Source organism: Channa argus, chromosome 12 (assembly GCF_033026475.1).
Source record: "Channa argus isolate prfri chromosome 12, Channa argus male v1.0, whole genome shotgun sequence".
Lineage (NCBI taxonomy): Eukaryota > Metazoa > Chordata > Actinopteri > Anabantiformes > Channidae > Channa > Channa argus.
In genome coordinates this window covers 26,474,721-26,486,776 of record NC_090208.1, presented here as the reverse complement: position 1 = coordinate 26,486,776, position 12,056 = coordinate 26,474,721, and the positions used below count along the sequence as shown (strand labels likewise).

Genomic DNA, 12,056 nt, shown 5'->3' with positions numbered 1-12,056 from the left:
GGAAGGTTGAGCGGTTGTCCATCAATCTCGCAGTTGTTGGTTCAATCCCCGGCTCCTCTGGTCACATGTCAAACTGTCCTTGAGCAAGACACAGAACCCCAACTTAGTTGGTTCCGGTGAGCGTTGAGTGTTGGCAGCATAGCAGCTCCCCCACCGGTGTGTGAGTGTGAATGGGTGAATAAGAAGCAGTGTAAAGTGCTTTGAGTGCAGAACATTTACAATAACTGTTTGTAAATCAGCAGTTACAGGTTGATACACTTTGTATAGACTTTGTCTGTCTTACACCACAGTTTACTACGTCAGATGAATAAGCTGGTACTGATGCATGAGGCTACAATGGGCAGAAGTTGACACTAAATGTTAGTCAGCAGTAGTTTTTATTAGCTGCATCACAACACTCCTGCGTGTAATAGAGATAAATATTTAAAGGATCCTCGCACCAGACAAACACTGTGTGATCTACAGGTGTGTTCTTTACTGTGTAGCTGTATGACGTGAGAAGCCACTAAACCAACTTGTCTGTCTGTCCAGGTGATGACATCACATCCATTCAGCAGGAGATCACCATGATGAAGGAATGCAAGCATAAAAACATTGTGGCCTACTTCGGCAGCTACCACAGGTGCTGCACGCTCACAGCATTCTCCATTCAGATGGGAGGAGTTCCTGGGATTGTTGGTGCCCGTAAATGTGGAATAGGATTTTACTTTTTTTCCCATTGCTGTTAGATTTAGTCAGATTGTTGGCACAGCAGCTGTTAATGCTGTTCTTATGATCATTTAGTTTCCTAGCGTTGCCTTTCAAAATCCCAGCAAATCCCTGGTTTCTCACTCCCCTTAAAGTCAGTGGCGTGAACATCCAACACCAACATAAACGTTCTCTGTCTTTCTCTAGGAACACCAAGCTGTGGATCTGCATGGAGTACTGCGGTGGAGGATCACTTCAGGATATTTACCATGGTACAGATACAACGTACTAACTGCTACACATTTTACACACTGCTGCATTACCATTACTACACAACAGTGGGAATGTTTTCTTTCTTACCCATAACAAGGTGAAAGATCAGTTTCACAGATTTGTGGCCAGTGCACAGAGGAAAGAATGAGAAAAGCTGTCATTTTTCTGACTGGTAACTGGTATCTAAACAGTAGTTAAATGAGAAGTTCTGAGCCCGAATTAGCCAATTTGTATTCTATACTCTGGCTCAGTGGGGCAGCAGTGGCACCATTGGTAGATTGGCTGCTCACCGACCGCTGGGTCAGAGGTCGAAGTGTCCCTGCGCAAGACACTGAACCCCTAACAGTCCATTTCAATCCCCAGCCCCACAGTGCTGGTCCTAAGCCTGGTGGAAACTGGGGAGGGTCGCATCAGGAAACCAAATCAACAAGCAGACTAATGATCTGCTGTGGTGACCCTGAACTTACGGGATAATTAAAGACAAAAAAAAGTCATGATTTTCTCTGAAGTGCTGTTCAGTGGCAACTGCACTTCCCTAAGGTTCTTCAGTATGATTCATCTTCAGTTCAAACTACTTCCTGGTCTTTATCCTCTGTAAATGGTAAATGGTCTACACTTTTCTACCTATTAGTACTTGAAGCACTTTACACTAATTCTCATTCCCCCATTTGCCCTCACACACTAACACACACCGATTTCCAACACTCAAAGTGAGCATCTAAGTTGGGGATCAGTGTCTTGCTCAAGGACACCTCCTGTGCCGCTGTCACTGTGGCTGTGGAGCCATTAACTCCTTAACATCCTGAGGGCTGTTGAGGCCATATGTGGATTAGTATCTCACCTGACCAATTCACTTCTGGAATGCACAGAACTGCACAGAAGAGCCAGCACTTAATGTGGAGCAATCCTTTGAGGACAGCAATGTCCACCTTCAGACGATTTAAAAGACAAGTTAGGGTAACTAGAACAACCATCCCCCAAACCACTTTTTGGACGATGATCCACATGTGACTTGAGTGACCCTCGATGTTAAGAGAGAATGAACAACTGCTACTCCCAAACAGTCAACTAGAACTGAACAAGCCTAGATTTGAAACATCTTCAAGATCCAATTGAAAGTTCAGTTTGCATTGTGAGGCATCATTTTTGGTCAGTCTTACTAAATCACTCTTGGATTCCACATTGACTCGCACATTTCTAGCCTTTGGATTCACCCACTAATATATAGTGTACTTTTTAGAGCGACTCTTCTTTTGCCCTCATCACTAACATAGAAAAATATTCAAAATTTGAAAATTAGTTGTTTTGTGGTATCTGTTGAGGTTACAGTGTGATAGGTAGGAAGTGTAGACGGAAATGCACTATTTTCCAACTTATGACACATTATAATCAGGCAAAGATTAAATGTTCTCAGTTTGTGGCCATATAGGATCAGTTACTGTTGCAAGCTAAATTATTATCTTACAGAAGGTAAATCGACTGTTAAACCATTCCACAGAAAATCCATCTGGATCAGGATATATTCTACTTCAGGGGTCACCAACCTTTTTGAAACTAATTATATGTAATTATTAATAATTAATGATATTCATCCATGTGAAGACCCGCATCATGTTATGGATTTCTCACAATAACTATCTAATGTGATTTTAAAAAAACGAATAGTAACAAAAAAATTAGATGCAGCTCATTGGTGAGTGGCACTACGTCGAGCTATATTTAGAACAGGCGGGCTACTCATGCCCACGGGCACAGTGTTGGTGACCCCTGTTCTACTTTATATTAGAGTTCTTACTTCCTGAATTGGATTCACTAAAGATTTTTTGATTTTAATTTTTTTTTTGAAAGTGTAGCTTTTGAGAATCCGTTTAGCTGCAGCATGACACTGAATATGAATGCACTCCACCCAGCCCAGCCCTCCCTCTTTCTCTATGACTGGTATGAAATTAAAATGAATAAGAAGCTCCAAACCACGCAGTCAGAAATCTTATCTGATTAGTCAGCAGGGTGAGCCTCCCTCCAAAACCTGTAGAAGCAAATATTTCAACAGTGTTGCCATCGCTGTTCAGGGAGTCTCATCAACGAGTTACTGAAATCTCAGCTAACACCTCATCACAATAAGAGCAAAGCATTGGAGCATGTTTCTACTAAAAAAATGGAAGCTCCATACTGTAGCTTTAATTTAGGGAATCTGAGCCTTAGATGTTGATTTACATATAAAAGATTTTGTAAAATGTTACAAAAATGGATCTGATTGTTATCTTTTCACTTTCAAATGAATCCTTCCAAACACTGTATGCTTGTTCCGTTATGACCCTTCGATTTCACACACACTCCTAATGAACAAATCATGGACAACTTTGGAGTTGTTTTGCATTGCGTCCACTCATTTCAGCCTTTGTGCTGAGCTTAGATCCAGCTGTAGATTTGCAGGGATGAAACTGAGCTCCTCAGCTGGCTCTGGTTAAGAAAGCAGACATATTTCCCTTTATGCCAGACTGTGATTATCACCACATTCATTTTCAGACAGTGGTATAGTCACTGCCAAACACATGTCAAGCTGGTAGGCTCCAGTTCAACCCTGTTTTTAGAACTGTACCTGCAGGCTCTTTCACTTGCACCGTGCTCGTTTGTGTGCTCTGCTAATAATCAATCTGCTCTTCACAGTGACGGGCCCATTAAAAGAGAAGCAGATAGCGTATGTGTGCCGAGAAACCCTGCAGGTAAGGCTTTTTGGATGAAAGGCGGCTTTTTGGATGAAAGGCAGCTTGTTGCTGTTGCATTGTGAAAACTCTGGAGATACAATGTTGACAGAATGAGTCATGTGTTTTTCCCAGCCACAGAGGAGCTAAATAGTATTTAACTTCACCACACCACTAAATATACTGTGGCAGTAAGTGCTGCAGCAGCAGAACAGCAGGATGTCTTTGGTAGTGTGTGACCTCGTGTTCACTTTAACATCTTATTGGATAATAAACAACAACATCTGATGCTGAAAGATGGGAAGACGTTTCAGAGAACACAACTATGTGCTTTCTCGGTTTAGCCACATTTGGTCACTTATCTAAATAAGTAAATGGTTTCAAGTCATAGTGAGAAATGGACGTGATACACAAAAGAAGCCTTGTTATTTTTATTGGAAATGTTTTCTTCCTCTGCTGTGTGAACCAGCAAAATGTTATTACATTTCTAAAATAAAATACCTCAAACAATAAATGATGACCGATCACCGACTGCATCCAAAATAAATGTAGACCAAAGGGTGAACAGACCAGTAAATATAGAAAGAAAAAGAAAAAAAAAAATTACAATCCTGTTAAATTCACAATAAAGAAAATGTTCAAGCAAATAATTATTTAGTTTTAAAATATTCATTGATGGTGAGGCAGCATTACTACACTTAAGTAATATACTGAATGTAGAACTGTAAGCAAAATATAATTAAAATAGCCCCTGTCAGAGTACATTAATAAATAGGATTATTATCACTAATGCAAAAACATGTTTGCAGCTTTTTATGAATGTATCTGTATGTATGCAGAAGAGAAGCAGTAAATGTTACTTTATAGAGAGAAATACACAAACATAACAAAGACGTTAAATGCACCTGCCCACCTGCAGCAGGTCCTGCATTCTAACCTATTGTAGATGTAAAAGGAAAAGTGGTTCACAGAAGTTAGTTTACATTACATGTAGTGTATATATTCTAGAAATATATTTAACAGATTTAATCAAATATGTGGAAATAACTGAAACGCAGTCAACCTGGGGTCAAGTCCTCTTCCATAGTAGGAGCCGGTTGGTTCCTGGTTGTTATATGTATTTGTCTCAGGAATCTGCTGATTTACATTTTATTTCCAGGGCTTGTATCATCTGCATGAAACAGGCAAAATGCACAGAGACATAAAGGTACAGCATTTTTTTAAAAAAAAAAACTCTTGCTACATTATAATTGGGATCCTTTACTATTCCACGTATATCTAGTGATCATGTGAACTGATCTTACATTGATGTGTGTGTGTTCTCTCTGCAGGGAGCCAACATTCTTTTGACAGAGCGAGGCGACGTCAAACTGGGTCAGTGGTGGAAACTCTAACACAAGCGCTCATACAGTTTAGAGAAGTTTAGTACAGAAGCGCTCGCACTCATTGAGTAGGTTTAAAGAGGCCAGCTAAGCCAGTGGCTGCCTCAGTGTGACCCCCGTCTGTCTTTTCCGTCTAGCTGATTTTGGCGTGGCGGCAGAGATCAGTGCTTCGGTGGCCAAAAGGAAGTCTTTTATCGGTACTCCCTACTGGTAAGATGAAGACGTACTTACTTAAAATAATGTTTGAGTGTGATTTGGATTTTATATCAGTATTTCACTTCCAAATACACCAGATTTCTAGCACCACCACCACCACAACAAAGTCCTTCCAACAGCACACAGCTGATATGATAGCAACCAGGAGGTGTACCCCACCTTTTGCCCAGTGACAGCTGGAATAGGTTCCAGGACCCCTGCAAACCATACAGATAGATGCAATACATGCAGCTTTACAGTATATGTATGACTGTGCTGAATGATTGTCATTAATGTTTCTGTAATAAACAGGCCTACAACAAGTTAGGAAATTCACTAAAACATATTCACACACTACATATACACATAACACAGCTTGAGCCTTATATATGACTTGTGCATTAATCAGTTAAAGCTGCAGTATGTAACTAAAAAATATGGCGATATTCTGCAAACCATAACCAGAGAATTTCTACCATTTCGGCTTGATTTGCAGTATTCTAATGTATTTATATGTAACGCACTTCTTCATGACTGTGTACACTCCTGCTGTTTAAGCTGCTACCGATAATACTTTCTGGTTCTCAATTCCTAGTTTGTCTGCGTCTTATTTCCTTTTTGTCTCACGCTTCCTTCCTCGTTTCTTTCCTCTTCCTCTCGGTCCACGTGTGCAGGATGGCTCCAGAGGTGGCTGCCGTGGAAAAGAAGGGTGGCTACAACCACCTGTGTGATATCTGGGCTGTCGGCATCACTGCCATTGAGCTGGCTGAGCTCCAGCCGCCCATGTTTGACCTCCACCCAATGAGGTGAGTCAGCACAGACAGCAGGGACTCGAGCTGAGGAAGCTGGAAGATGTTGAGATAAACAGTGAAGACCTGGCTGGCTGCCTTGCATTTTATTTCTGGACAGCCAGTGCATGTAAACAATAGGCCTTTTCCAGCCCGGTGACATTTAAAACTATGTTTCAGAGCACTAATGCTGATGTCCAAGGGCAGCTTCCAGCCTCCAAAACTAAAGGATAAATCCAAGTGGTGAGCTGGTGTGTTCTTGAAAATCATTTAGTCATCATATACCATTTGTTTTCTCACTTTTAATCTGATCAGTATCAGCGTGTTTACTTTCAACAGGTCTCCAGGCTTTCACAGCTTTGTGAAGATGGCTCTAAATAAAAACCCTCGTAAGAGGCCGTCTGCTGAGACACTGCTGCAGGTGAACGTTTTCTTCATATGAGGAGCCACCTTTATGGTGGGAACTGATAAAATAAAATGGAATCGGAGTGTTTATGGACAAACAGCAGTGTGTAGCATTTTATTATAGAATTTTATAGCTTGGTAATAGCAGGGTAATGTTGAGGTAAAATTTTCAAAACTAACAAGCTAATATTGGGGTAATTGGGGGTGTAATATTTGGCATTAAAAAGCTAATAGAGTGATATTTATTACCTACCTTTTACGTGAAAGTGATGCAACAGAATTGTTATGGTGTCAAAAAAAACACAATATCCTAATAATAAAGTGGAACCGATTTTAATTTCATTTCTGCTCCTGCTGCCATCTGACTGACACAGATATCAAATGTTGTCACAGCAAACCACAAACGCATCACACATGCACTCAGAATCAGTGCACTTTGGCCTTTTCCTTTTTCTGATGTTCATCAAAGATGCAGATCTCTAAATCCATTTAACAGTCACTGAAGAAAGGTGCTTCCTGGCTCGTAAACATGAGTCTCAAACTTTTGATTCAGCTACAAATCCAGGTCATTGTTCTCTGTTAATACCTAAAGCAATGTGGCTTTTCCTGAAGTAGATTTACTAAAAAAAAAAATGCATCTAGTTTCATTTTGATTCCACCAGTTGATTTTTGTCTTGATTTGATGGCACAGCAGGAACAGAAAACACAAAGACAGAGGGGGACATGACACGATAACGCTTGACTAGACATTCCTGTTTTTTTTTATATTATGATTTCTTGTTAAAGTCTGGCTCTTTGGGTCATGTGACTGATGATGAGTTTAAAAACAAAAAACCTCTTTAAATTTTCTAGTCAGGTTCCTCCTGTTGCAGGCACGATGTCCAATCTGATGCATTTGTTTTAATATGTAACAACACATTTGGCAACAAACAGCTGATGATTTTATTAAATATATCTATATATAAGATAACATTGCTCTTTTTCTAAAATAATGGCATCACCTTACAATTAAATATTTTTTGCAAATTGTTTCCCCACATTTGTGTCATTCATGACATACAGAGACTCCAATGAGTGTGGAAGGATCCCCCAAGTGATGTCATCTGGAGGAGTTTTTCAGCTAGAAGTAGAGAGAGATTTTAATGTAGTGAAGTCAGGGGGAAGATTAATGGCATTCATTTATATGTACTACTCAAACTAGAAGCAAATTCAATATCAGACTTTATTAAAGTGCCAAGTGTTGCTTCGAGGGAGATGTAATCCTCTTAACGTATCGTGGCCAAAGTTTAGGGGATTGAAGTTGGAAACTACTGTCTATAACCTTTAAAGTTTTTTAAATTTACCTGATTGACTGACCTGCATATCGTAAGAAAATGATGGCCTTATGTTTCCGAACTCACAGTATGTTGAGTGTGTGTTGTCATAATGTGAATTACTGCAGCAATTAAACAGTTAAACATACAAGTGATGGCCTCAAGTGCATTAGGAGAAAATTGCATGTTACCTGAGTCCACTCCAGGTGACTCGCTGCTCAGATACTAGTGACAAACCAAAGTTGCCTTGACCCAAACTCAATCGCGACACTGAGAAATGTAAAATGTGATTTTTATTTTCATTTATTTTACGGTTTTGATATTTTCAGTTTAAATCCAGAATACTGACAATGATGGAAACAATCCATTCAGTGAGAAGGTGTTTCTGAAGCTCTGACTCTGTACAGTACGTAATGTTTGTTAGTGTTGCTTAGTGAAGATACATCATGGGATTCTGTTTCTGTTTGTCTCCTGTTTGCTTCAATGCCAAACTCTCTCTGAATAATTTAATCCTGAACAACTTTTGGCTTTCGACAAAAGTAACAGACAGACAGAATAATGAGAGATGTTAGCAGCGATTCACAGCTCTGGAATTAGCTTTTAATTTCAACACTAACAGGGTTTGTAGTAGTGTTCAAGGTTGTGATCTGCAACTTCTTCTTCCAGCATCCATTTGTGACCCAGTTACTTACCCGGAATCTGGTCATTGAGCTGCTGGACATGGCCAACAACCCTGAGCTCCACTGTGGTCACACAGATGGCCTGGACGACTGTGAGCTGGAGGTCAGTGGGAAAGAAGTCCAGAGCAGAGCAGCTAGGGCCATGTTTTATTAACCATCCTCAGTGTTTCCTACCTTCTTCATGGTGTATTTAGTTATAGCTTGTGTGTTGGGTGAAGCTTAGCTTTTCAAAGTGAACAGTGTTTTACTTGGTGTGTCGATGAACTGTTGCGTTGACAGGTTGGGGAAATGGCTCCAGACAAGATTCAGTCAGCAGGAAAACACCTGCCTGTAGAGAGGACCCTGTCTGAAGAGCAATGTGAGGACCCCTTCACCCCCATACACTCCCACCAACACAGACATAGGTTTTAAAGAGACACGCCAACATTTTGGAACATTCAGAATTTCTTTTGTTTTTAGAAGGAAACTTTCCGCACACTTAACATGTAATGGTAATGATCTTGACACTAATAGCTCATTTCCTGTCATGTCAGTGATGTTATCAGTTTTATTACCACTGTATCTGTACACAGACACACAGTCACATAACACCTTAGCACAAACTTCACTAAAACCTCATTCAGCTCTGACTCTGTGTGTGTGTGTGTGTGTGTGTGTGTGTGTGTGTGTGTGTGTGTGTGTGTGTGTGTGTGTGTGTGTGTGTGTGTGTGTTTTACTTTCTTTATCCTAAGCGAAACTAGCAATGCTCTTACTCTAGCTCTTTATAATCTTGTGCGTTGTTTGGATTCTGACCGTCAGTCTATGTCCAAGTGCACTTGACAGCTGTGGTTGTGACTGTCGGCATGTGCGTGTACGTTTACTGTATTCCGGTTGTACTCGGTGATGAGTCGCTTCATTGTCCACCACATGCCCCGCTTCAGTGCTGTAATCTCCGTAATGTGAAGAAGGACAAAAGCCTCCCAGTCAGCCTGCTGACGGCGGCCCTCGTCCTGTAACCCGTTCATACATGTGGGATGGAAGCTGCGTCACATGATGGCACTGACAACATGCCTTTACTGTGTGACAGACAGTGCTACTTTTATGTGGTGGCTGGAGTGACTTCATACTGCAGAACGTCTTGTGGCCTAAGTGTTCTATTGTACTGCTCTTCACAGTACAATATGATAAAGAAACCTGGTGTTTACCTCAACTTCCTATTCATCTAGCAACCTGCTACACATTGACGCATAACCCACAGACACACATAACACTTGCACCTCAGTTTGACCAATATGTGTTTTTGAAGTTTTTATAAATAACTGCCATTACCACTGTTACTACGTTGAAACTAGTTTTAGAATAAACTAGACAGTGGTAAGTAAGTAGTAAGTAGTAATACTGGAGGACACAAAAAGTAATGGAGGACAACGGTCAGCATGGCCACTCTGAGCAGTCTGCAGCTACGCAGCAACTTGTGTGCGGAGGTGATACAATTACACAAACACAATTCTCAAGTAAAAGTAAAATAAAATCTCGAAATACAAGTACCACTATAAATCTTTTACTCAAGTAAATTCTAAGAAAACTATCAACATTTTTGTGTTTTAATTACAAAAGGACACGTCCTCCATGTGAGGCTTTGACAGCACATCTACCACGTTATGAAGCATTATTAACCATTATTTTTTTTTTTTTGGAGAACATACTGTAGCTTTGAGCTCCAGAAATGTTGCTCATGTAAAAAAACCACTTGATGCCAGAGACATAAAAACTAAGCAGCAAAAAATGTGCACGTGTTGTGTACAAGTTTACAGCCACCAACGCCACTGTGGCTAGATATTCAACTTTTTTACTGTGCTGGCAGTGACCAATATGTGTTAATAGACATTAGACAGTTTAGCTGCTTTTTGTTTGTGACAAAAATATTTTGTAGAAAAAAAAGTACAGTATCAGTATTTGTACAAATTTTAATACAAATATGTTAGTGTGAGCTTTTGCCATGATTTGCTGATTAGCCCCTGAGGTTGATGGGAAAGTTATTACTTTTTACATACATTTGTTCAGAAGCCACAATATTGGACAAATTACACATGTGATGGTCAGATAAAGAATTATGATCAGGGGTACAGGTTGTGAAAAGCATGTGAATGTACCATTATCAATGTACATTTTATAGACATCCAAAACTATACAGTGTATCCAGAAAGTATTCCCAGCGCTTAACTTGAACTCTTAGCAAATTTATTTAAAATAAATAAATAAATCAAATGTGCATAACTAATCATGCCCTTTGCCACAACACCAAAAATTTGGCTCTGGTGGATCCTGTTTCCGCTGATCATTCTTGAGATGTTTCTACAACTTGATTGGAGTCCACCTGTGGGACATTCAGTTGATTGGACATGATTTTAAAAAAGCATACACCTGAATATAAGGTCCCACAGTTAACAGTGCATGTCAGAGCACAAACCAACCCATGAAGTCCAAGGAGTTTTCTGTAGACCTACAAGACAGGATTGTATGGAGGTCCCAATGAACACCGTGGCCTCCCTTAATCCATAAATCAACAAGAAGTTTGGAACTACCAGGACTTTTGCTAGACGGGGCTGGCTGACCAAACAGAGCGATCGAGAGAATGGCTTTAGTCAGGGAGGTGACCAAGAACCTGATGGCCATTCAGAAAGAGCTCCAGCATTTCTCTGTGGAGAGAGGAGAACCTTGTAGAAGAACAACCCTCTCTGCAGCTATCCACCAATCAGGCCTGTATGGTAGAGAGGCCAGACAGAGACAGAAACCACTCCTCAGTAAAAGGCACATGACAGACTGACTCTCAGACCATCAGAAACAAAATTCTCTGGTCTGATGAAACAAAGACACTGAATGCCAAGTGTCATGTCTGGAGGAAACCAGGCACCGATCACCACCTGGCCAATATCATCCCTACAGTTAAGCATGGTGGTGGCAGCATCATGCAGTGGGGATGTTTTTCTGCAGCAGGAACTGGGAGGCTAGTCAGGTCCGAGGGTAGAATGAACGCAGCAAAGTACAGAGACATCTTTGATGAAAACCTGTTCTGGAGCACTCTGGACCTCAGACTGGGGCAACAGTTCATCTTTCAACAGGACACCGACCCTGAGCACATAGCCAAGGTAACAAAAGAGTCACTACAGGACAACTCTGTGAATCTCCCTGAGTGGTGCAGCCAGAGCCCAGAGTTAAACCTGATCAAAAATACTTGAGGCTGTAATTGCTGCTAAAGGTGGTTCAACAAAGTATTAAGCAAAGGTGGTGAATACTTATGTACATGTGATTTATTTATTATTTTTTTTTATGAATTTGCAAAGATTTCAAACAAAATTGTTTTACCTTGTCGTTATGCGATATTATTTGTAGAACCTAGAGGAAAACGATCAATTTAATCATTTAATTTTGAAATAAGGCTGTAACATGGATACTTTCTGGATGCACTGTAAATGTCAATGGCTGCAGTTTGAGAAAATTTGCTAGATTCAAATAAGTCATAAGTACTGTGTTTTATCCTCCAGGTACCGCGGATGTTAAAAATGCTAGTCACATCCATCTAGCAGATATTTGGAAATCGCTCATGATTTGGTGCCATTTCCTTCCAATAGTTGTTAAGACATTTAAACTG

The 12,056-nt window shown here is 40.4% G+C and overlaps 1 protein-coding gene across 8 annotated transcripts in view; it reads left to right on the top strand.

The window, feature by feature from the left end:
• The window catches only part of map4k2 (mitogen-activated protein kinase kinase kinase kinase 2), a 33,927-nt gene that overhangs the window by 8,548 nt on the left and 13,323 nt on the right, over window positions 1-12,056 (top strand). For all 8 annotated transcript variants that reach the window (XM_067524131.1, XM_067524127.1, XM_067524130.1 and 5 more), the window contains exons 3-13: window positions 532-622; window positions 895-959; window positions 3,628-3,683; window positions 4,822-4,869; window positions 4,994-5,036; window positions 5,182-5,254; window positions 5,914-6,045; window positions 6,208-6,270; window positions 6,367-6,448; window positions 8,412-8,528; window positions 8,705-8,783. In XM_067524131.1, the coding sequence (XP_067380232.1) occupies window positions 532-622; window positions 895-959; window positions 3,628-3,683; window positions 4,822-4,869; window positions 4,994-5,036; window positions 5,182-5,254; window positions 5,914-6,045; window positions 6,208-6,270; window positions 6,367-6,448; window positions 8,412-8,528; window positions 8,705-8,783 (849 nt within the window). The remainder of the gene's footprint in view (window positions 1-531; window positions 623-894; window positions 960-3,627; window positions 3,684-4,821; window positions 4,870-4,993; window positions 5,037-5,181; window positions 5,255-5,913; window positions 6,046-6,207; window positions 6,271-6,366; window positions 6,449-8,411; window positions 8,529-8,704; window positions 8,784-12,056) is intronic.